The following is a 27215-nucleotide window of genomic DNA, read 5'->3' on the forward strand; positions in this document are numbered from 1 at the left end:
GTCTGCCCTGCTTGTCACCCCCATGGTGCCTTCTCAGCCCGGCCCCCCTGGCTATGCTGACAGACCGGGGGACCCCCAGACCCTCGGGTGCAGGGACACATGTGGGGACAACGCCAGGAGGCAGCCGGCTGCCTCTGCAGGCCGGGCTGGTGCTGGGCCCGGGAAGCCCCGTGGACCCAGCTGGGCTCCGACCGTGCAGGCCCGGGCGCCCCGGGGGCCTCCCTGCAGTGGCCCCGCTCCGCCAGCAGAGGAGGGTGGCTGCCCGCGCAGTGCCCGGGCCTCTGGCAGGTGCTTCCCCGCGAGGGCAGAGCCGGAGCGCCAGCGCTGAGGTCAGAGGGTCGGGCAGGTTTTATTTTGGGCATCAGCGGCCTCCCCTCAGGCGCCAGGCCTGCGGCACAGCAGGGCAGCACCGGCGGGCACTGCCGGACAGGTGGGCGGCCGGCCACCGAGGGCCTCCGGCAGGTAATAAGCACCGTCCCCCGTCTGGCCAGGCTGGGGTGGGTCGGGAGGGGCCCGGGCAGGGCCCTCGGCCGGGCCCTGGAGGGGGACTGGGGGAGGGCACGGGGCAGCCCCGGCCGGTCTGGGTTGGGGGCCTGGCCTTCACCCCAGGGGGCGTTGGAGGGCCAACGGCTGACAGGGAGGCTCTCAGAGCTTTGGTTCCGGCTGTCCTTGGGGGTGACCCCAGGGTGGCGGGGAGCACAGGGTCCCTTGATCACGGCCTGGCCCTCAGTGCGCTTCGCTGGTCGCTGGGGGTGGCGGGGCCCAAGGTGACTTGACCGTCTGCTGGGAGGGAGCTTGGTGCCGGCCTGCCCCGCAGCCGGCCTGGCCCCGGGGGCTCCGGCTCCGCCGGGTCCGGGAGAAGCTGCCGATTCGGCTCCTTCTCGGCCCCGCGCAGCGCCCCACGCACCCTGGGCGGTCTGTGGGTCGGGTTTCCTCCGCCTCCCGTGGGGGGCGCTCTGGGGCCCGGAGCGGGGGGAGCAGGGGGCCTGCCTGAGGCCTCTCGGCCTCGATGAGGCGGGTGCTGACCCCAGGGCCTGCGCTGCCGCAGCTGTGGGGGCTCAGGGCCCCGTGGCGGTTGCCCCCAGGCCTCTCACCCACCCCCCAGCCCTGCGGCTTGCCCCTCTGGTCCCGGCTCACTGCCTCGGCCTCCTGCCCTGCTGTCCAGGGCCGGTGTCCCGTCCTGCTCTGGGGACAGAGAAAGCACCATGACCCGGGACGCTGCCACAGGGGCGGCCGTGGTGAGAAGGGCAGCCATGACCTCCCCAGGTCCTACCCTTCTGGGCCGTCCGGCTCACTCTGTGTTGGGGGAGGTCGGCGCACCCCACCACAGGGGCCGCAGGGACCAGAGGCTCTGTGTGGGCTGGGCCCTGGGGCCGGTCTGTAGGGGGCTCCTCAGACGCTGGGGGGTGGGGCAGGGCCCAGAGCCCGGCCTGTGTGCAGGCCCAGCGAGAGGGGGGCGAGCCGGGGGGGTCTCCCCCTGTGTTCCACTCCACACCTGCGTCCGCCCGCCCGCCCCTCCACCCACTTGTTTGTGTGGGCCCACGCTCACACTCACAACTTCCCTCCCCCTCCCTCTGTCATCACCCACCTTCCACCGCCATCCGTCCGCCGTCCATCTGTCCCCCCGCCCCCCCAGCACCACCCCCCGCGTCCTGTGCAACACGTTTTTCTGCTGGCCTCTCCACCAACCCCGTTTCCTCTCTTCACAAACCGTTTCCTGCCCACCTGCCTCCCATCCCTCTACAGACCCTTCCCTCCGTCCCTCCGTCCATCTCCCACCCATCCGTCCGTCCGTCCCCCCGTCCCCCACCTCACCGTCCATTCCTGTACGTCCGTTCTCACGTTCCCTGTCTCCCCCCTCCCCACCTCCCTCTTTCTCTCCGTCCACCCACCCACCCGTCCACTCACGCACCCATCCTTCCACCCCCTCATCCATCCAGCCGCCCCCACCCCCCTGCTGTCGTCCATCTGCCGTTCACCCATCTGTCTGTCCACCGAACCTTCACTGCATGAGGCAGGTCTTGTCCTCGGGGGGCGCTCAGGCCAGAGGCGCACCCTGCTCCGGGCGCCCTGGAGTCCCCATAGGGCCAGGCGGGGCAGGGGCCTCGCAGACACTCTGGGGGAGCAGGGTAGGCCCCCGGCCCCCGCCGCCGCAGGCCTCAGACCCCAGGCGCGGACCCCGGAGGCCGCGGACGGGAGGGTGTCTGAGGCCGCCGCCGGCCTGGGGCCCACGCCACGCCAGGGGGTGGCCCTGGCTGCCCGGCCGGCCTGCTCCCTCGCCACTCCCCCATCGAGTGAGCACCGAGGGCCAGCGCGTGGGGGCAGAAAGAGCTTTATTGTGCACAACGGTGGGGGGGCCGCAATCGGGGGACGGGGTGGGTGGGGCGCACTGGCCTGAGCGCCCTGCACGGGCCTCGGGGGCTCCCAGCGGGGGTGAGGCCTGGCGGGTGCCCTGTCTCTGCTCGGCCTCCGTGGGGACAGTCCCCTCAGCCAAGCATTGGGGAGGACCCCTTGCCTCCCCAGCCGGGAGAGGCAGAGCCGGCGGGCAGGGGAGCGTGGGGGACAGCGGTGGCAGCAGCGGCAGCTTGTGGAGGGGCATGGGCAGGCAGGTGGGCTGTGGGCAGCAGCATCTTCGGCGGGGCAGGGGGTGGGCATCGGGCGGACTCGCCCCTGGGAGCGTGGACGGGGCATGTGGCAGGAGATGGCAGCCGGCGGTGCCTGGCCTCAGGACGCTGAAACACAGGGTGGGGGTGGGGGCGTGTGAAGCCTCGGTCCCCCGGCGGGCGCCCTGGCCCCCCCAGCCCCCAGCCTCTCTCCGGGGGCTGGCGGCTTAGGGCCCCACCCCGCACACCCCTCTCGCCACCCAGAGAGGCCTGCAGGCTCCAGCGGCCAAGGCTCTGCCCCTGCCCACCCCGTGCACCCGGGGGCAGCCTGCTACCTGAGGCTCTGGCACCCCAGGTCGTGCCCAGGGGGGCTCAAGCTGGTGGAATGAACGTCACCCCCCACCTGTCTGCCTGCAGGCCTGTCCGCCCCCCCAGAGACAGACCCGGGGTTCCTGCGGTTGCTGGGGTCCCGGCCGCCCCAGAGGCAGGCAGCAGCCCATAGGGAGCTCCGGGGCAGCCCCTCGGGCCCCTCCCCAGGCCTACCCCCGCCTGCCCACCCCGCCAGCGGCTGGGCCTCCCTCCTCTGCCACCCAGGCAGCCGCAGGTCGGGCCAGACACCGTTTGTCAACGCCTGAACTGGCACGGGGCGCCCGGAGACCGGGGTGGGAGGCCTGGCTGGGACCACCCCGGCCAGGAGGTCTGTGGGAAGACCCCTTTAGCGCAGCTCAGCAGCCACCGCTCCCACCCCCCCGGGCCCGTCGACCTCTGGTGATGCAGCCCCGGCCCCCCGGCCCCCCGAGCCCCCCAGCCGCCGCCCTCACTGCCGGCTCGCGGCGGCCGCGCCTGTGGTCGGCCGGCGACGGCCCGGCGCCCCTCACGCGTCTGCGGGCGGGCGGCTTCCTGCCCCGCGGGCGCCCGGCCCAGCACGTGCCCCCCACTTGGAGGCGGCCCGTGTGGGTCTCCCGGCCCCCGGCTGCGTTCCAGCCCTCGTCCATCACCCACCAGCGACTCGGGCCTGTGGGGGCTCCTTCCTCACCCGGGGACGGCGGGGCCACCCGCACAGGGCTGGAGCCACGGGCGAGTGGGAGGCACCAGCTCCCCGGGCCCCGAGGGTGGGAGTGGACAGCGGGGGCCCACGCACCCCTCTCCCAGGATGAGAGACGGCGTCGGGCGGGGGGGGGCGGAGAGCGGAGCTGGCTGACGGCTGCCCTTCCTGCCGCAGACTGCAGCCATGCTCGTCGGGACGGCGTCCATGCCCCCCAGCGCAGACGGCCTGGGCCCCCCAGGCCCCCCGGGCCCCCCGCCGCCCCTGCTCCCGAAGCCGGGCAAGGACAACCTGCGTCTGCAGAGGCTGCTGAGGAGGGCGGCCCGGAAGAAGGCCCCCCCCGGGGGGGCCGGGCCCTGCACCCCGCCGGGGACTTTCCGCGCCTCCCTGTCCCCCGTGAGCGAGGCCAGCCACGACCAGGAGCCCGTGGCCCGGTGCCCGGCGGAGGCCCCTCGCGTGGTGGTGGCCACCCTCCCCCGCAGCCCCGCCACCCACCACGTGGCCGCTCCGCTGCAGAAGTCCACACTCTCCTTCAGCTTCACGCAGCACAGCCGCCTGGCCACGCACGCCACGGCCCCGGGGCTCCAGCTCTCGGCCCCGGCCCCGGAGCCCACCCGGGCCCCCGGTGGCTTCGCCCACGTCCCAGCCCCCACTGCCGGGGCCGCCCACGCCAGCCAGGCACAGCTCCCGCCGGGGCCGCCCCCACAGGCGGGGACCCCCGAGCTCCCCCGGAGGGGCCCAGACAGGGGGCCCGGCGGCCAGGACAGAGACACGGCCCCCCGCCCCCCTGCAGCCCAGCACTCCATCCCGGTGGCCCACATCCGCCCCCTTCCCGCGGGGGCCCAAGATGGCAGGCCCTGGCCTGAGGTGCCCCCTGTACCCAGGCCGCCCCCTGGCCCCCAGGCCTCGGGGCCCAGAGAGGTCAGGCCCCGGGTCGTGGCGCCCGTCGCCCCCACCTGTCGCTCGCCGGGACCCTCGCCTCCCAGGCCGGCCCCTGCGGCCCCCGAGGCGGAGCACCTGGAGGAGCCCCCCGCGGCTGGCCCTGCTTCCGAGGCTGAGCAGGCCTCCGGCCTTCAAGGGGCCTCGTCCCCCGCCTCGCCGGTGGACCCCGATGCCCGCCCTGCCCCCAGCGCTGCACCCCGGCCCCGGCTCAGCGGCTGGGCGCGCCTGAAGAAGCAGCTGATGGACGAGGCGGACGAGCGGCCGCCCCCGGGGCCGGAGCAGAGCCCCGTGCGGACGGAGCAGGCAGTGGCGGCCCCTGCCACCCGGGCACCCCAGCCCGCCCCCGCGCCGGCCCCCGGCCCCCCTGCCTCCAGGGCCTGCGGGCTATGGGATGCCGTGCTGTACCGCGTGGCCGTGGCCGAGTCTCGGAGGAACCCGGCGGGGCCCAGCGGTGGGGCAGGCGCCCGGCCTGGCCTCGGCCGCCTGCCCTACCTATGCCGGCCTCGCTTTAACGCCCGGAAGCTGCAGGAGGCGGCCACCCGGCCCCCTCCCATGACCCCCTCGGTGGTCCTGGAGCGGAGCCCCCAGCCCAGGAACTTCAACCGCACGGCGGCTGGCTGGAGGCTCCCCTGACCGGCTCTGGGGGGGCCCCGGGCTGGGGACTGGGGGGCGGGCGGGAGCCGCAGCCACAGAAGAGGGTGGCAGGGCCCGATGGGCCTGGCTGGGGCCGTGGAGGCCAAGGGAAGGAGCCCGTCAGTGGCCGGGCCATCGGGAGCAACAGGCCGGTGCCCAGGAGTGCCAGGACCAGGGCGGGCGGGGTGAGGCTGGAGCAGGTGGGGCGGGGAGCAGGCTGTTCTGGGTTTGGGGGCCAGGGTGTGGGGGCTCCCGGCAGGAAGGGAAGTGCCCGGGCCCACCGTGAGGCGGGGCACTGGCAGGGCGGACCCCACACGGGTGCCCACCGGGTGCCCAGGGAGGCCTGGGGGCTGGGGTGAGGGGTGAGGGAGGTCCGGGCTCAGCCCCTGGACGCTGTGGATGACCGACACCGAGGCAACGGAAGAAGGACATGGAGGTTCCTGGGGAGCCCCCGGGCCACAGCCTCCCTGGACACAACTCGGGAGGGGCAGCGGAGCTGGGAGGGGGCTGGCCGTCCCACCCACCCACCCCGGCACACAGCAGGCGCTGTGCATGCATCCTGGGACCCAGGCCACAAATAAAAGTGTCACACCACAGCAGTGGGTCTCTGTCTGACTCTGTACCAGCGGATGGGGAGGGCGGCAGGGACCACAGAGGCCCCCCACGGAACCGGAGGGCCGGACCCTCAGCCTGCCACGGTGGGACCTGAGCCCCCAGGGTTCCGTTCCAGGTCCTGCCGACCTCCCGCGGTGCCAGCCCTGTCGTGGCCCCTTCCCAGGAGGGAGGTGCGACCTGCTCCCTCAGAGAAGGGCCGAGCGGGGTGGAGGTCCCGGGAGGAGGGGTCCTGATGGAAGGTGGGGAGGGGGAGAACCTGCAGGGCTGGAGCACCCAGCGGGCTCTGGGCCCCAGCCGGCTCTGCGGCAGGCCCGCCGGCCCTCACCGGCTCCTGTGCAGCCGCCGACACAGGTGAGCAGGCCCCGTCGCCCCGTCTCGGCCGCCGCGTTCCCGGAACCCACGCCACGCAGCCCCGCCGGCTGCCGGCCCGGACTCACCAGGAGGGGAGGCCTAGGGCTCGGAGCCCTCGTCCATCAGCACCTTCTCGTACTTCCCGTGTCCAGTGGCCACGAATTTGTACCTCTTCCCAGATGGGGTGCCCTGCCGGGACAGGAGGCCGAGAGCAAAGATGAGCGTGGCGGAAGGGAGCCGGGGCCGCCTCCAGGAAGCCCTCCCGGGTGCACCGAGAACGGTCCCTCCGGGTGTCTGCCTGCGGGGCCCCCGTCCCCCGCATCCACCCCACTTAGACTCTACCTTAGCTGCCGTGGGTGTCTTGGAGTCTCCTTTCTGCTCCCAGAGGTTCTTCTTGCTCATGTCCCCAGCTACGATGTCCTGGGGGCAGGAGGGGGGACAGCTGCAGACCACAGCCCGGGCGGGGGCGGTCCGAGCCCCAGCCCTCCTCCCCTGCCTCGCCTGGCAGGGGCCGGGCCTGCCTGCCCGCCCGCCTTCTCGTACGGGGGCGAGGGGGACGCAGGGGTGGGCGGGGGCACCTTTGACCTTCCCTCCGCCCAGCGGCCTTCTCCACTTGGCCGTCCGTGCTCAGGGCCAGCCTGGCGAGCCCTGGCGTCCGCAGACAGCCTGCCTGGGGCGCTGTGTGCCCCCACTCATGCCCGCAGGGCTTCACGTGAGCTCCCCCCCACCCCGAGGAGCCCAGCCTCGCCTGGGAGGGTCCTACCTTGCAGGAGGGGCCCTTGGCCGGAGACTGAGTCTGCACCTCCCCCGCCTCCCACCGGCTCTTGGTGCTCGCCACCGTCATGCTGGGCAACTCGATGGAGGGCTGACGGGCTAGCTTGGGGGTCCGGCCAGCCGTCTGCAGAGGAGACAGAGCCGGCGGCCTCCTCAGTGGGTGCCCCAGAGGCCCGTGCGAGAGCCCCCCCCCAGCACGCAGATGACAGCCTCTGGGTCCCTGTCTCCTCTGGGTCCCTGTCTCCTCTGGGTCCCTGTCTCCTCAGCGCCGTGTTCCCCGTGCGGGGCGGCACGGGCCTGCTCCTCCATCACTGCTCTGGGGAGGCGTCCGGTCTGGGGGGGCCTGGGTGTGCGGGGGCAGGGGACAGGCGCGAGCCGCCCTCCTGTTGTTCCCGGCTCAGAGCTGGAAGGGTGTGCGTGAACGGGAGGGCGCCGGGTTCGGGAGTGAGTGTGGGGTGGGTGGGGGGTGTTGGTTGGGTGGATGGAGGGGTGTTGGTTGGGTGGAGGGGTGTTGGTTGGGTGGAGGGGTGTGGGGTGGATGCAGGGGTGTTGGTTGGTTGGGTGGAGGGGTGTTGGTTGGGTGGAGGGGTGTAAGGTGCATGGAGGGGTGTTGGTTGGGTGGGTGGAGGGCTGTGGGGTGGATGGAGGGGTGTTGGTTGGGTGGGTGGAGGGGTGTTGGTTGGATGGGGGGGTGTTGGTTGGGTGGATGAAGGGGTGTTGGTTGGGTGGAGGGATGTTGGTTGGGTGGAGGGGTGTGAGGTGGATGGAGGGGTGTTGGTTGGATGGGGGGGTGTTGGTTGGGTGGATGAAGGGGTGTTGGTTGGGTGGAGGGGTGTTGGTTGGGTGGGTGGAGGGGTGTTGGTTGGGTGGGTGGAGGGGTGTTGGTTGGGTGGGTGGAGGGGTGTTGGTTGGGTGGGTGGAGGGCCATGGGGTGGGTGGAGGGGTGTGGATGCAGGGAACAGCTGTGCGCACAGAGGACAGACCAGTGGTGGGTAGCGGGGGGCGGAGGTACCTCGACGGCCTGGGTGTACTGCTCCAGCCGCTCGTCGATCTTGGACACGGGCAGGACGGGCTGGGACCTCTTCACACTGTTACTGGGGGGCAGGGGAAGGGTCACACCCATGCCCCTCACCGGGCTCCTACGCCCGCCCTGAGACCTGGGGGAGCTCTCCCAGGCCCCCAGTGTCCACCCCTCCCTGCTCTCGGGGGGCCCTGGGCCCTGGCCCGCAAGGACATACCTCTTCTGGATGGAGCGGTTCAGGCACTCGGTCCGGTCGACGATCTGTGCGGGGTGGTGGGCAGGGGCGTGAGCCTTCCGGGCCGAGCGAGGCCCAGGCCCGTCCCTGCCCCGGTGCTGCGCCCTCCGATGCCGGGGGTGGGGAGGGGGGGCGGGGGCAGGGGGCGGGGGCCGGGGGGCGGCGGAGGATGAGGAGAACGAGCAGCAGCCTCCCCGACCCGGGGCTGGCCTGGGCTGCTGCCGGGGCCGGGAGCGAGGCAAAGGCAGTTTGGGGCTCGACCTACATTGCTGCCGGGGCTCAGGGGAGGCGAGCCCGGCTCTGCGGTGCCCTCTAGGACCAAGGGGCTCGGGGTCCGGCGCTGCTGGCGTTCCTGGGGCTGAGAACAAAACAGGCTGAGCTTTGGGGACTTGGGTGACTGTCCCCTTTGCTCCCAGCCTGCCCCCCCTCCCCGGGACATGTTGGAGCAGCTCTCTCCCCTTCCCGGGCCCCAGGTCCTGCCCAGCCCCGACATGCTCTGGTTCTGGAATCCTCTGCAGCAGGGAGCAGGGCCTGAACAAGAGGGATCCCCCCCACCCCCAGACTACGGGTGAGGGGTCCTGGCTCTCCCCGGGCCGGGCCCACCGGGCGCACAGGGTGCACAGGGAGCAGGAAGAGACGCAGCCCAGACCCTGGGACTCGGCCTTCACCTGCTCCTCCACCTCGGGGCCCAGGCTGCTCCCACCGGTCTCCTCGGGGCCCACAGGCTCCGCACCCTCCGACCCCGGCCCCTCCAGGGGCTCGGAGCCAGGGCTCAGACGCAGCCCCTCCAGGCGGGCTCCAGTGGGGCTCAGCTGGTCACCTCCCTGGTCCCCGCAGGGCCTGCGGGGGGAAGAGGGACGCCGCCTGACCCAGGGTCTTTCGGTGGCCCCGTCCACGTCCCTCCCTGTTCCCTGGGCTCAGTCCCCCCTCTGCAGGATGGGGGTGGTCAGCCCCCTCGAGTGCTGAGGAACCCCGAGACCCAGCGAGCACCTTTGGGGAGTGGGTGCCGGGACGTGGCAGCCGGCCCCTGTCCCTGGACTCCTGCACAGCGCCCCCCCACCCCGCCCCTGCACCCCACACCCCCGCACGGAGGGCCACCCACAGGCTGAGGCCGGAGCCGGTCTCGGGGCCCTGTGGGCCGGCCCCGCCTCACGTCCCGCCCGTCCCCGTCCACCCTGTGGCCGAGGCTGCCCCGCTCTGTGGGTGGCGAGTGGGCCTCAGGGACAGGCCGCTGCGTGGGAATGAGGCAGGGGCTGTGGGTGGTCTGGGGCTTGGTCAGCGGGCGCGCAGGCCGGGGCTGGTCCCGGCAGGAGGACGCACCCCCCAGGAGAGGGGCCGCCGGGCCGGCCACGCGAGAGGGTGGGGGCCGGCCCGCTGGCAGCCGGCCGCGCTGCTGCGCTTGAGCGGGGCTGAGCCTGGAGGGGAAGGTGGGAACTTCTCGCATTTTCCATGATTTCAGGCCCCTCGGTGTCCGCGCCAGCCAGGACCCAGACCCACCGCCCAGGGTGGGCTGGGGTCCAGCCAGCGGCAGGCACACAGAGGGCCCATTCAGCCGCGGCCGCGGCGGCGGGGCTGTGGGGACGCAGGGCCAGGCAGGTGTGGGGGTGCGGAGAGCAGAGCTGGGGTTCCACAGCGGTGCCAAAGTGCCCCCTGCTGGCGGGACGGCGCCGGCTGCAGGCCGGGAGGACGGGGCTGGGCGGTGGGCCACCCAGCTGGCCCCGGCCCCGCTGCAGGAATGCAGAGTGTACACCAGCTCACAAAGGCAGACGGGGGAAACTGAGGCCCGCAGGGGTTGGCGGGCAGAAGGCCACGCCAGGCCCAGGGCCCTGGCTGGGCAGGGGCTCAGGAGGCGTGGGCGCCAGCTCGTGTGGGAAGGAGAGGGGAGAGCTGTGGGTCAGGGGCGCTCTCGGGGGCTGGGAGGTGGCCTGGATTTGGGGGGCAGTGGAGATGGGGGTCGGGTGACACCTGGGGCAAGGGGAGACCCTGGGGCGCCAGCTGAAGCCCCCCCAAGCGGAACTGGGACCCTAAGCGAATGGCCCGCAGCCGCGGGGCAGCAGCCTAGCGGCTCAGATCCCTGAGCTTGGGGGCGGGGTGGGGCAAGGGGGGAGCCAGGCTGCAGGAGCAGCCCCCGGCCCCGGGTCTGGGGGTACGGGGCCCCCACCACCCCCCCCGCCCGCCCGCCCCGGCTCAGCCCAGCAAACACGTCCGCACATCTGGAAAGCCGGTCCCCCAGGCGGAGGCACATCTGGAAATACCTGCTCCCCTCCGTGGGAATGGGGGCCAGCCAGCCCCGAGGGAGGAAGGGGCGGGCGCGGGGGCCGGGGCCTCCGTTACGTAAGTGGGCCGCAGATGTGGGCTGGTGTGGCAACACCCGCCGGCCGCAGCTGGTCTGGCCGGGGCCCAGGGCCCTGGGGAGCCCGGGATGAGATTTCCTCGCCGGCGCTCCGCAGCCCCTCGCGCCGCCGCGCTGTCTCGCCCTCTTCCTCCCTCTCCCCCGCGCAGTCGTGGGGCCTTTTCGGGGGGCTGGCGGGGACGGCGAGCGGAGGCCCGCTGCTCGGGCCCAGGCCGGGGGGCTTGCAGAGCCCACGCCGGGGGCCCGTCTCCCGCCCCGAACCCCCACTTGCCTGTCCTCGTCCACCGCCTCGTCCTCTGCACCCTCTCCCTGAGGGGACGGCTGCGGCTCCGGCCTCTGGGCCCAGTCGCTGAACCCCTCATCCTCGTCCAGGCCGGGGCACTCCGAGGGCGTCAGGCTGTGGGCAGAGAGCAGCGTGGGCTCGGGCTGGGCTGGGGTGCGGGGCCGGGGGCCCTGCCTCCACTCCCTCCCCGACCCTAGGGGCCACGGAGGTGCTCTGCATGGCTGCACCCCGAATCCCACTGTCAGAGAGTCCCCGGAGGCAGGACCGGGTCCCCTGTAGTCCGGAGCTGCCTGAGGCCGAGGCTGCGTCTCACCACACTAAGGCAGGGCACCCCCAGAGCACAGCTGTGTGTCCCCCCTCGGCCCAGGGCACCCCCAGAGCACAGCTGTCTGTCCCCCCCTCAGCCCAGGGCACCCCCAGAGCACAGCTGTGTCCCCCCTGGGCCCAGGGCACCCCCAGAGCTGATCTGTGCCCCCCCTCGGCCCAGGGCACCCCCAGATCTGATCTGTGTCTCCCCCACCAGCCCAGGGCACCCCCAGATCTGATCTGTGTCTCCCCCACCAGCCCAGGGCACCCCCAGAGCTGATCTGTGCCCCCCCCTCGGCCCAGGGCACCCCCAGAGCACAGCTGTCTGTCCCCCCCTCGGCCCAGGGCACCCCCAGAGCACAGCTGTGTCTCTCCCTCGGCCCAGGGCACCCCCAGAGCACAGCTGTGTCCCCCCTGGGCCCAGGGCACCCCCAGAGCTGATCTGTGTCTCCCCCACCAGCCCAGGGCACCCCCAGATCTGATCTGTGTCTCCTCCACCAGCCCAGGGCACCCCCAGATCTGATCTGTGTCTCCCCCACCAGCCCAGGGCACCCCCAGATCTGATCTGTGTGTCCCCCTCAGCCCAGGGCACCCCCAGAGCTGATCTGTGTCCCCCCTCAGCCCAGGGCACCCCCAGAGCACAGCTGTGTCTCCCCCCTCGGCCCAGGACACCCCCAGAGCTGATCTGTGTCTCCCCCGTCAGCCTGTGTCCTCCGTGTGCCTGACTAATGTTCCCCTGCCCTCCTAGCCGATCCCCAGGCCCCTGCCCTGGGCAGCAGTGTGAGCCCCTGTACCCCATCTCCCACGGCAGACTCGTGACCCTGGTGCTCGGGGGCCCCCGCCTGCCCCCCAGCCTCTGCCGGCTCTGCACAGGACCGGGCCCGGGCCGTGACCGCTGCAGGACCCCACCCCGCCCAGAGCTGCTGACTCGGGGAAAATGGAACGGAACAGGCTGGGGAGGGGGCGATGTCGGAAGCACAGCCCGGCCCGGCTGTGAGGCCTCCCGGGCCCCGGGGAGGGGGGTTGGGGGGAGCGAGCCAGCGGCGGGCCGGCCAAGTTGGCCGGGGTCTCCGTGAGTCACCGGCAGTGGGGAGCCTGGGCGGGGGGCTTGGGGCCCAGGGCCGCGCAGCTGGGGTCAGAGCATGTCCAAGCGAAGGCCGGATCGCCCCGGAGGCTGGCCGGGCGGGGGGCCGCATGGGGGGCCTGCCAGGCGAGCAGAAGGCTCCACCGGCCCTGGGGCTGGGAGGCCCTTCACCCACCAACAGCCACCAGCCCTGTGTCCCGCGTGGGCCAGGCCCTGGCCATCTTATCTGCTGTGCAGCTCCCAGGGTCCCCCTCTGCCCGGGGGCCAGCTTACAGCTTCTCCTGCTCCGGAGACCCCGGGGACTCGGGGGACTGGCCACCGCCGTCCTGGTCCTGGGCCCGCAGGCTGTCCCCCTCCTGCCGGCCTTGCTCCTGGGCAGTCTCGTCCTCATCCTCCGGGCTCCACTGGGGGGCGGGTCTGGGGGACACAGAGAGACGGTCACTCACACCTCAGCCCGCGCCCTCTGCTCCCGGCCAAGCAGGCCTCACTGGGGCTGCCCCAGCCCTCTCTGGGCCTCAGTTTCCCCATCTTTTAGGCAGAGTCATGTGCGATGGCCGTGGAGCTGCCCTGGGCTGGGGGGGCCACCCTGGTGCTCTGTAGGCAACTGGCGTCTGGTGGCCCCGGGCACGGTGTCCAGACCTGGAGGGACCCAAGGGCCCCCTCCCACCAGCCTGGGACCCTGGACCCCAGCAGGCGAGAGGCCAGAGAGGTTCATGCCCCGGGCAGGGCCCCAGAGGACGTGGCGGGCGTCACTGGAGGGCTGGAGACCTGGTGTTGTGGGTCCCCCCCGAGTCCAGCGGCGACTGCCCACTGGGACACGGCCGGCCCGGGCCTGGGTCGGGCAGGGGCGCACCTGGCCAGCCAGCTACCTCACTGCCTTGGCCACCCTGGCTGCAGCGCCCCTTCCTGCTCCCCAAGAGCACGGTGGCCAGGGAGGAGGGGGGCCTGCAGGAGGCCCAAGGCCCAGAGAAGGGGAGCCTCCAGCTGGAGCCCGACCCCAGAGCTGGGGGGCCCTGCAGGGTCGGCTCTCCCAAGCCCACCAGCCCCTCTCAGAGCCCCCCACGCCGTTGTCCTGGGTTGTTTCACAGATGGGGAAACTGAGGCCCATGGCAGAACCGGGGCCAGGAGAACTGCCCCCCTCCACCTCAGGGCTACACAAAGTTCACCTGGGCCAGGGGGGATTCCTGGCCCGTCCTGGACCCTCCTCTGCTCCCCCACAGCCCGGGGGGGAGCCCCGGGACCCCACTTCTGCAGGGCGCGCCGCCCCCCAGCCCCAGCCCCTCCTGCCCGTGTCCGCTGCCTGACCCCGAGGCGCAGCCCGCTCTCCGGGGCCTCCTGCGGGCCTCCGCCCCTCGGCCCGCGCGCCAGCGTGATCTAATCTCTCCTGAGTCTCCTTGGAGCCGCGCAGACAAAAGCCAGGCCCCTCCACAGCCGCAGCCCCAGCCCCAGCCCCGGGCCTGCCCCCCCTCCACCGCAGCCGTGGGACTCGGGCCCTGCACCCCCCGTCCACCCCCACGCCCGCCCCCACGGGCCCCAGGGAGCCCCTGATCCCCCACACCTGGCCCCATCACATGGGCCCGCAGCCCCGCCCCCGCCAGCCCCCAGCCGGGGGCTGCAGGCCCCTTCTGTGTGGAATGTGGAGGTTGGAGGGCTCTCGGGGCTGCGGGGGGTGGGCAACAGCAGCCCGGGGTCCCTCCCCGCCGTGCGCCCCAGCAGCCCCTGCACACGGTGGAGTGCTGGGTCCCAGGCTGTGGCAGGGGGGGAAGGTGCCCTCCAGCCCTGTCCCGGGGCGGCCAGGAGACGACACCCCACACTCCTTGGAGGAGGGAGACGGCCATTTTGTCCCCCTTGCTCCCTCTGCAAGCTGCACGGCTGTGCTCGTGCCGGGGGTCCGGACGGAGTGTGGGCCCGGCGAGGGTGTGCATGGGCCCGCCTGGGCCCCCCTCTCTCTCCCAGGAGCACATGGCCGCCCTTCTGCCCCCAGACCCCTGCACCGAGCCCCGGGGCCCGGCCCTGCAGAGTACGGAGGCCATGATGCATCCTGGGTTTGGAGGGGCACAGAGGCCCCTGGGCTGACCCACGTGGCAGCATGTGCTGGCCACAGCACGCGTGGCTGGGCCCCCCGAGCCCGCGCACACGCTTTGTCCAGGTGCCCCGCACTCAGGCCCACATCAGCACATGTGCACATGCACCCACACTCCACGCGTGGGCCCGGACAACCCACCCCGTGTCCACATGTGTGCTGCACGGGTGTGCACGTGCGCAGCGGACGTGGGAACGAGGTGAGGGCCAAATGGCAGGTCTGGCCCCTGAACTCTGTTTACTGTTTGCCCGGCCATCGCCCTGGCAACGCTCTGGCAGAGGCCAGGGCGCGCTCCCCGACGGCGCCCTCTCTGAGGCCCCTCCGAGGGTCGCCCCTTGCTGAGGCTGCTGCGGGGGGACTCCCTGAGCCGTCCCGGGCAGGGAGCTTGGGGGGGCAGGGAGCAGGGTGCTGGGTAGGGGTCCCCGGTGTGTCCCCCCAAAGCTCCACATGGAGAGAAGCCACCCCCCGCCCCCGCCAGCAGCCCCTGACCCAGCGGCCCGAGGACAAGCAGCCCCGCTAGGCCCCTTCCCCCCTCCGCCTCCCTCCCCTGCCCGAGGCCCCAGGATGTGAGTAATGCAGCCCCTCCTGGCCCCTCCCATGACCTCAGCCCCTCACTGATCCACAGCTGGGCCCTGTTCTGGGAACTGAGATGGGGGTGGCTCTCTAGGGGTGGGGTGGGGGCCCCCGGCCTGGGAAAGGCGCCCCCGGCCAGAGGCCCAGGCCCCTTGGCACGCTCAGCGGAGCTGTCAGGACGCTGGCGACAGCCGGCCGCCTGTGGCCCCAGCTCAGCCGCTGCAGCTGCAAGGGATTTGCCGTTCCTAAGCAGAAGCAATTAGGCGATTTCCTGTGTCTGTTCTGGCTCCGCGCTGGGGGCCCCGGGTTCAGCCCGGGGGGTGCGGCGGTGGGGCCCGGCCCCCCTCTCGCTGTGGGGCTCCACCGCGGGGGCTCTGGCTCAGCCGCATGCGCGGGCCGACCGCCTCCTGCTCCCTGCTCCCCCCACTCCCGTTCAGAGTGGGGGGTCTCTGAATCTCTGAACTCGGGGGATTGCCCGCCCTGGCCAGGTCCTCCGTCTGTCTGTGGGACCCCCGACTCAAAACCCCGGCCCCCTCCTCTGGCTCCCCCACAGCCCCCAGCCCCAGCCGAGGGCCTGCATTGCCGTCCTGGGCCCTCCGGCTCAGCCCCACCCACTTCCTCCCCTGCCTGCGTGGCAGCAGGCTCCTGAAGGGGCTTCAGGCCCGGGGCCTGCCTCGGCTCTGCCCCCTGCAGGCGGCTAGTGGGCTGCCCCAGCAGCTCTCAGGGGTGCCCCCAGGGTTGCTCCGGGGGCTGGGGAGAGCTGGGGGCCCAGCTGAAGGGCCGAGGGGCTGAGGCCCGAAGGGGGACGGCCGGCCCAGGCTGCCACGAGTCCCTGGACACCATAGTGGGAGTCGGCTGGGAGGCCTGGGGAGCTGGACCGGCCCCCCTACCTCACACCCAGCCTCCCTGGGGTCTCCCATGCCACGGACCGGCCGGAGTGGACACATGCAGAGGGACGGGCCGTGAGCGAAGGGACAGAGAGCGCAGGGCAGTGGCCAGGGGATCCCAGGGAGGGAGAGCGCCCCGGCTGCCTCAGCCGCACCGCAGGACTCCGGGGCAGCACGCCCCCTGCCCTCTGGGGCCCCCCCACTCATGATGGCACAGTGCGGGGTCCTGGCCCGGGCAGCCTGGGGAGGGTCCGCAGCGGGGCGCTGCCAGGGGGCCGGCCGGCTGGCACTCCCTTTGGCAGGGGCAGCTGGGCATGCAGCTGTGGAGGGGGGGCGGCCGGGAGCACACAGAGCCCCCAGCCAGCTCCAGAGCAGGTGGGTGGCGGGTGGGGCGCAGGAGTGCAAGGAGGCGCCCCGGGCGGGGGTGTGGGTGCGCTGCAGCTGCCGGGACCCTCCCCCAGCGCCCTGGCACGGGTCCAGGCCGCCCCCCAGCAGCACCTTTTGGAGAGTGCCTGTGCCTGGCTGGGCCCTGGGTGGGGGGAGGCCACCCCGTCCCAGGGCAAGACACCCTGCCAGGCACCCACTGCCCAGGGAAGCTCAGGAGGCGACCTTCCACTTGGGTGAGAAAGCTGAGCAGGGGCCCGGGGGCCCAGGAGAAGGGGGGCGGGGGGACGAGAACCCCAGGGTGGCTGGGGCCGGGCGGGGCGGCTGCGGGGAGGCGGGCGGAGGTCTCCGCGTCCCCCCTGAGGGCGACTCGGGCAGGGCCTCCGCCGGCACAGGCCCCGTCAGGTTGGCGTTCTGGAAGGGGGCCCAGCCGGCACGTGCAGGAGGGAGCGGGGACAGGAGGCAGGGACGGTCTGCCTGCATCTGGGGGTTCCCGGGGGCCGGGTTTGGGGGAGGCACAGAGTTCGCCTTGGGTCCACAGGGTGGGCCGCGTGAGGTTCCCCCCCCAGGAGCTGGTCCATGAGGGGAACTGCGGGTGGGGGGGGGGGCTCCGGGGGCCAGTCCGCAACAGCTGCGACCGCCAGGGACCTGTGGTCAGAGCTGGGGGCGCCGGCCGAAGCCCCCTCAAAGCTTCCCTCACCGGCCCCCTCCTCTGGCCAGGGTGCTGCCTCCCCTTTCGCGCCGAGGCCTCCCTGGCAGGTTCCCGGCCGGCCGGTAGTGGTCACGGTCCACGCCGCCATGGGGCGGGGGGGCGGCCAGCCTCGGTGTCCCCGTGGGCACGGCCCAGGGAGCTGACGGGCACTCCTGACCCCCATGACTGCAGGCCCTCCCTCCTGGCGGGACCCAGGGGCCACGACAGCTCCCGCCATGGGGGGGAATTCCTGGCCAAACTGAGCACTCCCGGGGTCCCAGGGGCTGCACGTGGGGTGGGTGGCGGCTGAGGGGGGTGAGGAGGGGGCCAGCTGCCACCATCCTTGGCGGCTGGGTGAGGTCTGCAGGGGCGGGGTGGGGGTTCAAGCGGTCCACAGGGACCCAAGGGCCAAGGCCAGGCTGGGGAGGGCGGGCCCAGAGAGGCCAGAGAGCAGCCGGGCCCCTCTAGGGAGCACAGAGGCCGGGCCCACACGGTGCCGCGCGGTCTCGGACCCCAGGCCCGGCCTCTGGCGCCCCGCGGTGAGGGGGAATCCCATCCCTCCAGTGGAGCGACCACCGGGAGCCTCCCCCGAAGGCCCAGGCCCAGGCCCGGCCATCCCGACGGCGATGCAGCCGGCAGACCTGCACCCCCGGCGTCCCGGGAGGTCCAGGCGGGGCCCACGCCCCCCACCCTGTCCCTCTTGGCCCTGAGCATCCTCCAGGAGGGGGCCACGGAGGCCTGTGGAGCTGGCTTCCCCGTAACCAGAGGTGGTGGCGGCCCAGAGGGCTCCGCGGGGGTGCGGGCTGGGCCCCAGGGGCCAGGCCCTGGGGCGGGGGGTCCCCCGGGGCACCCCATCCTGTGAGGGGAGGAGGGGCGCAGGGCACAGCCGAGGCCCCTGGGAGCCTGAGCTGGAGGGTGAGAGGCTGGGTGCCCTGGGCCAGGTGCCCTGAGGCAGGACACCCCAGGGGCAGCCTCCGACAGGGGGTGCAGGGGGCCCTTCCTAGCCCCGGGGTGGGGCCGGGCGGGCGGGCAGGGGCCCTGTGACCTGGGTGGTCGGCTTTCCCTCTCTGAGACTCGCCTCGGGGTCAAGGCCGGGGCTGTAGGGTCATGGGCATCTTCACACCATCAGGGAGTGACCTCGGCTCGGGCTGACGACGCCCCTCCTTCCCCTCAGTGTGGCCCCTACAGGGATCGCTGGGCCGCCCCATCCAGCACCCCCTTGCCCTCCCGGTGGGGCAGTACTTGGGGGCCTCTGGTTTGGGGGGACACCTAGCTGCCCCACCCAGAGCTTCCGAAGCCAAGGCACCCCTTCTTCAAGTCTGCCCTGGCCGGCCGGCCCGGAGCACAGACTGAGGGGGGCAGCCGCGGCCCAGACGTGGGGTCCAGCCCCAGCCCTGACCTCTGGGCCACAGCCCCGCCAGCCTGAGGCGGCCCGTCCCTGACTCCCGACCGACCCCACTGGGCTCCTAAGGTCCCCATCCCGTCTCAGGGTGCCACTCACTTCTCCCCCAGCTCAGAGGGGCTGCCTCCCCACTCCCTCCCCAAGCTCCCCAAGCTCCCCGTGCCCCTCAGCGACACCCAACACCTGCCACCTGCCCCATAATCCCCTCACCAGCCCGGCGCGGGCCCCCTCCCGCCCTCCCCCCGCCCTCCGCCAGGTGCTGGGAGCCCAAAGGTGGCGGGGTTCCCTCCCTGCCCTCACAGATCCCGGCGTCTGCCAGGGACGCCGGCGTGGCGCCGACCCTGACACCCGACACCCGGCCCACGGTGCGGCACCCGGGCCACACAGGAGGGACCCCACCCCGAGCTTCTGTTTGGAGAGGGGAGTGGCTGGCAGGAAGTCCTCTCAGGAGGGGCCCGGTACCTGCGCCCGCCCAGAGGGACGAGGGGAAGAGGTACGGGGAGGAAGGGCCATCACTGAGTTGGTGTCGGGCATCCGGGGTCCGCCGTGAGGGGCAGGGCCTGGGGGCGACGGGGACCCCACGCCCGCCAGAGCCCCTTTCCCTCCCCGTGCTCCCCAGGACCCGGGCCTGAAGCCCCCCGTGACCCGCAGTCCCAGCACCGCCCGTGCAGCCGCATGGGGGGGCGGGGCGCCACAGTGCTGCGGGAGGGTGCCTGCTCCCACGGGTCCCCGTCCCCCGCATCTCACCCGCTGTCCCTCCTCATGGCTGAGCAAGACCCCAGCCAGGACTCTGGGGCGTGGTGGCCCACGCCTCGACGGCACTGTCCCCTGCGCCCCCACGATGCCCCTGGCCCGGGGTTACGGCAAAGCCTTCCCCCCACACCTACGACATGCCGGCCGGCCCAGGACCCACGCGGCTCCTGGGGGCCAGGCTCCACGTGCTGGTTGGGGTGACCGCGGCTCCAGCCTGCCCAGCACACCGCCCAGCCCAAAGGTGCCCGGGCAGCAACCCCCCCCGCCTCCGGCACCCGCCCAGACAGCCTGAGGGAAGGGGTTCGGTGACGGAGGCGCTGCCACCGGGCAGCCCTGCCTGGGCGGGAAGGTCCAGCCCCAGGGTGTCTCCCCCTCACGGGTCTCCCTTCATGAAGAAGTGGGGCCCTTGAAGACCCTGCCGAGCCCAGACACCAGACCCTCGGGCCTCCGGCCCCTCTGCCCCAGGCGGAGTCTGGAACCTTCCACCGCCACCTAAGGGCGGGGCTCGGAGCCCTGCCGGCCGGCCAGCGGCCTCCCTCTGGCCATGGTCCTACCTCTGGTGACGTGCTACGCGGTCAGCTTCTTCCGCACCTCGGCCCCCATCCGCTCCGACCCGCCACCTGTCCGGGCTTGGGGTCGGAGTCAGAGCCGCCCTGGCTTCGGGGTCACCTGACCCTGGGGACCGGCGGGGCTGCCCTTGCTCACCACCCTCCCTCCGCCCGCCCGGCACGCCACGTGGCACACGGGTCTCTCTGTTCCCCCCGCGTCCCTGGTCATAGTGCTGTAGGGGCCAAGTGCCACGCCACCCCGGAGACCTTCCCGGGCACCCCAGCCCTCCGTGCCCTGCACCCTTCCCGCCAGACCGTCACCCCGCCCGCCCCGAGGAAGCCTGCACGCCACATCCCTCGGCCCCGCGCCCAGGGGCCGGGACCGAGGGGCTGACCACACGGCACCCCGACGGGCCGGCAGCCCCGGCCGCGTCTGCAAGTCCAGCCCAGCCTCCGGGAGAGCCGGGCACTGCCGGGCGGGCCGGGACTGCCTGGCACGGCTCGCGAGCACTCACGAGGCCAGGCCTTGGCACGCTCCCGGATGCGCGACTGGAGGTTGGCACCGGCTGGAGCCGCTCCATCCCGCGCCCCTTTCCCCTGCCCTGGGCCCAGGTCCGCCGCTCCCCGCCCCCCCGAGGGCTCTGCCCACCCTCACCACTGCTGAAGCGGCTTCCCCCGTCCGGCCTGCCCCAGAGGCTCTGGGCAGCAACTGGACCCCGGCTGCCCACCTGGGCGGGGGCCGCCGCCTGGCACCCAACCGCTTGTCCATGGGCTCTGGCTCCACCGTCCCTGGGAGCCCTCAGCTCCCAAGTGCACGGAGCAGCCAGGTGCCCTCCCTGCCCGACGCCTGGTCCCCCAGCGCCCTTTTTGGAGCCATTGCTGCCCTCCGGGGCTGGTCATTCCAGGGGTGGGGGCAGGTGGCCGGGGGTGGAAGGGGCACAGCAGAAAGGTCCGGAGCTTCACCGCCAGCCTGGCCCTAACCCAGTGTCTACCTCGTCACCTCCTGTCTGCCGGCCCTCTCATTCCACAGACCCCACTGCCTGCCCCCCAACCCCAGACAGTGGGCCAGACCCCAGCCTCCCTGGGCCTCAGCTGCCTCCTGCGTGCGCGCAGTGGGGATGCAGCTCTCACGAGGGGCCCAGAGCCTCCCGGAGATGTGCCCCGGGCACCCCGCCGGCCGAGGCCAGGTGAACAGCACGGCCTGGCCCTCTGCCCCGAGGTCCCGGCCAGGGGCCGAGGCTTGGCCGGAGCAGCCCCACTGGAGGGGGCCAAGGGACCCCTCCATAGCCAGCACGTGGCTCCTCGTGGTCACCTTCCTGTCAGCCCCCTACAGGTGGGGAAACTGAGGCTCAGGGTCGGGTGTCTCCCCGTCGCTCCTGCCTCAGCCGAGGACAGCCGGGCCAGGTCCAAACACGCAGCCCCCGACGGCGGGTGTGGGCAGCGGGCAGCGGCCGGGCCGGGTGCCCACTTGGGGGTCTGGTCCTGGCACAGAGATTCCACGCTCAGCACCCCCCCCCCCCCCGTCGCTCGCCTTTCCCTGCACCCCCTCTCCACCTCACCTGGCTGCCCGTCCTTCCCTTCCTCCCCCCACCTTCTCCACCCTGGGGTCCCCCCTCCCTCCCGCCCCTCCAGCCTCCCTGGGGCCGCACGGGACTGCATGTGGGGACCGATCAGCCTCGGGGGCACCCACAGCCCCTCAGGCACCTGGCCGCCCCCTGCTCCTGACCCCCGCCCTGTGCCCAGCCATTCCATCCCGGGAGCTCTCTCCCTGTCCCCACCCTTCCTCTGCCCACCGCCACCTTGGGGACTCCCTGCACCGTCCTGTCACCCAGAGCTGTCCCGGCAGAGCCGCGGGGCGTGCCACACCCCGGTCCAGTCTCGCCGCGGGGCCTCCCTGCCCTCCGGAGCCACAGCCCTCACACGGGCCGCACGCTCACCTTCTGGGCTGGGCTGGGGTCGGACTCCACTCAGGGCCCAGACCCCACCCTTCTTCCAGCCCCCCAGGGGCTGCTAGGGGCTTCTCAGCCCCGAGGCCCCACCTGCACCCGATGCCCACCTGCCCCCGGGCACCTGTGTGGGCCGTGCCTGGCTGCCAACCTGAGCTGAGCCCCTCTGCGTGTGACGAGATGCTGCTGGGCCCGTGTTTCCTCCCGCTGGCCCTCGGGACCGGGAGCCACGGCGCGCCCTCCCGGGGCTCCGGCCAGGGGGTGGGGGTCCGCCTCCAGGCGGCCAGTGTGCCCTGGCCGCCGCTCACTCACCGCTCTGCCCGGCGCCTGTCCCCAGGCTCGAGCTGGAGCCAGGCCTGAGCTTCAGCGCTCTGGGCTCCTGCCCTGACACCCTGCCCAAGGGGCTGGGCCACTCGGTCCCTGTGCCCCCTGCTGCCGGCTCGCTCAGGCTCCCAGGCCAGCACCCGCTCTGGCCGACAGACCACCCCGTCCCGAGGCGGCGCCGCCCACCGGACGCCCGGCCCTGCCAGGGCGGGGGGCCACCCCACCCCCAGATCTGGGCCTTGGGTGGGCCCGAGGCAGCCACGCCCCTTTGGACACTGTGGTTTGGAGGCCTGGCTTCCCCCAACCCCCTCGGGCCAGCCCAGCAGGCTGCAGGCCCCGGTCCTCACCCTGCTGGTCCCGACCGGGTCCCCAGAGGCCCCCAGAGGCCCCCGGGACATGGCGGCCCTGGGGTGCAGGGACAGCTGGCACGGAGACCCCCGTGGGCTCGCCGTGGGCAGACGCCTGGGCCAGAGGCAGACAGGCCCCCCTGCCCCGGGGCTCCTTCAGCCTCCAGAGCCTCCCCTGGGGGACCGGGAGCCACATGCCAGCCCAGACCCCGCCTCACACAGCAGGCACCCAAGGCCCTGGGGACCAGGGCTCAGGTGACTCCTGGGAGTGAGTGGGCTTGGGGTCCCCGGCCTCCCTCTCACAATCCCTAGCACTGGCCTGGCCTGAGGGGAGCCCCCAACCAGCTGGGGCAGCTGAGGGGATGGGGAGAGCTGGAGCCTGGCTCCAGGCTCCGTGGGGGTGGGGGCCAGCCCTGGGCCCGGGCCTGCCAGCCTGGGGCGTCCTGCTGGGCAGACGAGACGGGTGGACCTGGAGTCTGGGAGGCCACACGGCTGGCACAGCCCCGGGGGGACGGGACAGGCTTGGGTGAGAAAGACTCCGTGGGTGCCTAGCCTGTCCCAGAGAGGACACCCCCGTCCCATCCTGCCCTGCGCCCAGGCACAGCGGCGGCTGGGAGGGCCCGGGCGGTCCGCAGGGGGGACCAGGCTGAAGCAGTGGGCGAGGCAGGTGGGCGCCCCCTCCAGGGGGACCTTGGGCAGGGCGGTGCCCTCTCAGGCCCGGCTCTCCCCCATCAGACAAGGGCTGGGGTTCACTCTCTTGGACACAGAGACCCGGTAACCACAGGGACAGGGGTGGCCGAGTCCCCAGACCAGCAGGGCCGAGGAGGCCCCGTGGGCGTCTCCAGGGCGGGAGCCCGGAGGGCGTGCAGGTCAGCGCCTGCCTGCGAGCACCGCCCCATGCGGCCCAGTGTGGCGGGCAGGCGAGCCCCTACTGTGCAGGGGGCGCCCCGCTCCCCGCTGCCCGGCGGCGGGCGTCCCCCGGGAGCTCAGGGGGACCTTTCCTCCACTCCGACCCCCTGGCCTGCCGCCTGAAGGCCCGCCCGCCCCTGCCCAGGCCGTCCGGGGCTCGTGCCGGAGCCTGCCTCCGCCTCGGCAGAGCCAGAGCTGTGCCACCCGCCCCGCGCCCCGCAGGCCCCTGCTCACCCCGGGCGGCGGCCTGGGAACGGGCACTTGGGGCCCGGGCCCCCCGTCCCACGGGGGCTATGCCCAGCCAGACCCCGGGGCTCTCCTTGTCGTTTCTTGGGGTGCCTCAGTCTCCCCATCTGCTCAACGGCCCTGGTCAGCCCCAGGGATCGAGCCCAGGCACGCAGGGTGACCACGGTGGCCCCCGGGAGGGCGCATCCCCGCTGGCAGGTCCCGGGACAGGCTCGCAGGGTCCCCCTCGGGAGCGGGCAGAGTGGGGCTGCCAGGGGACACACCCGGCAGGGCCCCCCAGACCCCGCAGCCACTCCCACGGGGGTAGGGGCGCTCCTTGCGCCGTGCCAGCATGGCCCTGGCAGAGCACCGCAGCTCCGTGTCTCCAGGGGCCTGGCAGGCAGAGCTGCCCAGCCTCCTGTGCACCTCGTCCCTCCTCTTTCCCGGTGCCAGGGCTTCCGGGGCCCTGGGGATGCCAAGACATGCCCATCAGGAGCTTCCCAGTGTGCCCCATGACACTAAAGGAGGCAGGGAAGCAGCTCGTGGCCTGGCAGAGGAGCACAGTCCTCCCAGCTTGGAGGAAATCGAGGCAGACTGCATGGAGGAGGCAGCATTTCAGCTGGGCCTCCCGTGCCTGGAAGGGTTGAGGAGGAGGTGGAAGGGCATTGCAGGCGGCTCAGAGGGAGGTGGTGAGTGTGGAGCCAGTGCTGTCAGCCCCCTGGAGCCCAGCTCTGCGGAGCCCCTGGCCCTTTGCCCCTGAGCTCTCTCCACGGCACTGCCAGGGGGTGCCCCCACACCGCTCATTTACAGAGAGGGAAACCGAGGCCCAGGGAGGATGGGGCACTGGCTCAGGACCTGAGGAGGCTGGGACCGGGGGGGTCGGGCCAGGAGGAGTTCTGAGTCCGAGGCCCGAGCGCCCCCCACGGCCCGTGGTGCCACCAGCGCAGGGATGGCGCGCTGGGGGAGGCGGGTGCACGGGCTGCCGAGTCATGTAATCACCTGTGCAGTGGGAGTGACTGTGTGGTCCCCAGCGTCAGCTGGGCCACAGGTGAGGCCTGGGAAGCTGTGTGCCACAGGCTCTTCATCCCGGGAGCCCCGAGCCAGGGCGGGGAGCCCAGCCGGGGCCTGGGGAGCCAGCCGGCTGCCTCCAGGGACCCAGACGCGTGGATGGGATGGGAGGAGACGCAGCCCGTGTGTCCGCACCTGCACAGACCTGCACCCAGCCTGGCCGGCCTGGCGCAGCCCTCACCCTGCCCACAGCGTAGGGGCAGCCCCTGGGAAAGGCTCGGGAGCCCCCTGCCCGGGGCCGGCCTGGCACGGCCAGCCGGGCCCGTGGTCAGCCGGAGCCAGCCGCCCGTGGGGGGTGCCAGCACGGACACCCGGCCCGGCCCTCGGAGCCCCGGCCCCAGGCCGGGAGAGACCTACCTCGGGGGGTCCTCCAGGGCCTGTGTGCCAGGGTTCCGCCTCGAGCTGCTGGCGCTGCTGGGGCTGCCCGCGTGGCCAGTGGCCTGGGCTGACCCCGGCCCTGGGGATGCGCCAGCTCCTTCTTCAAAGGCCCTGCTGGCCCTCTGTCGCTCGCTGCCCTCCTCCTGCGTCTCCTCCTCGACTTGGACCCCTCTCCCCCCTGTCTTTCTCTGTCTCTTTCTCTTTCTCTTTCTCTCCTCTCCCTGCCTTCCGCTCCTTCACACCCTCCGTCCCGGCCCTCCATCCCTGCCGCCACTCCCTGGCCGGCCTGGTCCTGCGCCCTGACGCCCCTGCCCCTGTCCCCTCTCTCCATCTGCTCATCCATGCTGGACCCTCAGTCCCCAGGGCGGGAGGTCTCCTGGGCTGCCCCCTGTGGGCTGTCCCCGGGGGTCTCTGTCCCCCTCTGTCCCCCTCTGCCCCCCGCCTCTGGGCCTGTGGACTCCGTGGGTCCCGGGCCCCCTCTTCCCGCTGGCTCAGCAGCTGCTTCCCTTTTGTTTCCCCCCGTCCCCCCCTCGCCCCCTCAGTCCCCGCCACCTCCGCTGCCCTCTCCCTGCCAGACTAGTAAAAGCACCAGGGAGAAGCCCTCGCTCGCTGCCCGCCTACCAGCCGGGCTCGGTGGGACCTGGGGGGGGGGGCCTGTGATGGGCAGGAGCTGCCCCTTCCCCTCCGCATCCCCCCGGGCCACCTGGCCGGCCTCTTCCCGCCCCACTCCCCCGTCTTCCCCATCGCCCCTGTGCCCCCAGCTCGCGGGGTGCGTGGTCCCCAGTTCTGCCTCCCCATCCTTTCGAGCCTTCCTCCTCCTCCTCCTCCTCGCCCGGCCCGGCCCGGCCCGGCCCGCTCTCCGGCCCTCCTCTCCTCCTCTCCCGCATCTGCCAGCTGGTCCAGGGTGCTCGCCCGCACCCTCTCCCCCTGCCGCGCGCTCCATCGCGCTGCCTGGGCCCGGGCCCTCAGCCCTGCCTTCCTCAGCCCCTCGCCGCCTCCCTGGTCCCAAACTCAGCCCCAGTCTCCTCTCTCCCCTGCGGTGTCTCTCTGTCCCTATCTCTGTCTCCCTCCCTCCCTCCTTCCCTCCCCTCCCTTCCTCTCCCCTCCCTTCTTCCCTCCCTCCCTCCCTCCTCTCCCTCCCCTCCCCTCCCTCTGGGTGCTCCATTTTCCTTTGTTTATTCCCAGCCCTCGGCTCCTTTTATCACCTCAAGGGGGAGGCCTGGCACCCCAGGGATCCTCTCTGCTCCCCAGATGGGGAGGCCAGGGCCCTGCCCTCCGCCCCCCCCCACCCCCCCCCACGCTGGGCGGCCGGAGCAGCGGGACCCCGAGCGGCGGGCACCGGCTCAGCCTCCCTGGGTTGGCATGCGGCTCCCGAGGGGTGGCCCCTGGGCACAAGGTCAGCGCGGTGCCCTGGCCAGCCGGCCTGTGGCCCCTGGCCCTTTGGCGAAGGCCCCGGAGAAGCAGCCCAGCCCGCCGTTCCGCCGGTTGGGCTCAGCCACCGTGACTCACGGGAGGCTAGTGGCCGGACGAGGGAGGGCCTGGACGCGCCCGAGGGGACTCACTGCGGGCCGGCCGGCCTCCCCGAGGGGGCCCGCCGCCCGCCAGCCGGGGCTCGGAGCATCCCGAGGAGCGGACGCCCCGTACCCATGTCTCAGATGGGGAAACCGAGGCTCCGGCCATCCCAAGGTCTCAGAGCCCGGCGGAGCCAGGACAGCGGGCCAGGTCAGCCCCCCCCCGCCCAGCGCTGGCCCAGGAAGGCCACGCCTGTGCACACGGCCCGCCCCGTCCCACAGCCACTGCTAGGGGCCACGTGAGCGGACGGAGCGCAGGGGCGCGGCCACGGGTGGACACACGAGCACACGGCGGTCTGAAGGTGGCGGTACTGGCTGTGGCGGCGTCAGCTGGGAACATTCCACGCGGGCCCACGGCCCCGATCGGCCCAGGGTGACTCAGGTGGTGGCCAGCCGGGGGAGACTCCGTGGGGGTCAGGAAGTCTGGCTCAGATCCCCCTCCGCCCACACACTGGGCCGGCCCTGTGGCCAGTCCTGGAGGGGAGCCTGAGCAGCTTCCCCGCCCCCGCTCCACCCAGGAGGGGCCGGCACGGCGGGGAGCCGCGGAGCCGCGGTGCCCGCTGCCATCTCCAGCACCCGGCCACAGCTGCGCAGACCTCGGGGTGCGGGGTGATGCGGGGGAGGGCGGGAGGGAGGGGCGGCTGGGCGCCCGGGGAGGTGGGCCTGGCCTTCTTGCTCCCCCGACCGCCGGCACCTCCTCTCCTGTCCGCTCCATTGCGGAATCTTAGTCACAGCAGGGAGCGAGCCTTGCCAAGGCCTATTTTGGTTCAAAAGAAGGAAAAGTATTCCCACAGGGTGGAGGGCTGCCTGGGGATTGTGGGAAACCCCTGACACCGGGGGTCTGACAGCAGAGTCGCACAGCCCGCCGTCCGTCGGGACGT

The 27215-nt window shown here is 73.2% G+C and overlaps 1 protein-coding gene and 1 long non-coding RNA gene across 2 annotated transcripts in view; one reads left to right on the forward strand and one right to left on the reverse strand.

The window, feature by feature from the left end:
* Positions 1-23738, forward strand: part of LOC118501421 — a 75684-nt gene extending 51946 nt beyond the window's left edge. The window contains exon 3 of the long non-coding RNA XR_004904076.1: positions 23722-23738. This is a non-coding gene — a long non-coding RNA (uncharacterized LOC118501421). The remainder of the gene's footprint in view (positions 1-23721) is intronic.
* On the reverse strand, positions 2317-22243 carry LSP1 (lymphocyte specific protein 1). The gene is made up of 11 exons (XM_036029885.1): positions 21825-22243; positions 12519-12662; positions 10844-10969; positions 8888-9059; positions 8485-8577; positions 8202-8245; positions 7976-8057; positions 6953-7087; positions 6532-6609; positions 6276-6378; positions 2317-2732 (listed from the first exon to the last, which is right to left on the reverse strand). Exons 1-10 carry the CDS (start codon positions 22232-22234, stop codon positions 6289-6291), a joined length of 1374 nt encoding a protein of 457 aa, XP_035885778.1. The 5' UTR covers positions 22235-22243; the 3' UTR covers positions 2317-2732; positions 6276-6288.
* Positions 23739-27215: the final 3477 nt, after the last annotated feature.

The sequence above is a fragment of the Phyllostomus discolor genome, chromosome 6, assembly GCF_004126475.2.
Source record: "Phyllostomus discolor isolate MPI-MPIP mPhyDis1 chromosome 6, mPhyDis1.pri.v3, whole genome shotgun sequence".
In the NCBI taxonomy this organism is placed as follows: Eukaryota; Metazoa; Chordata; class Mammalia; order Chiroptera; family Phyllostomidae; genus Phyllostomus; species Phyllostomus discolor.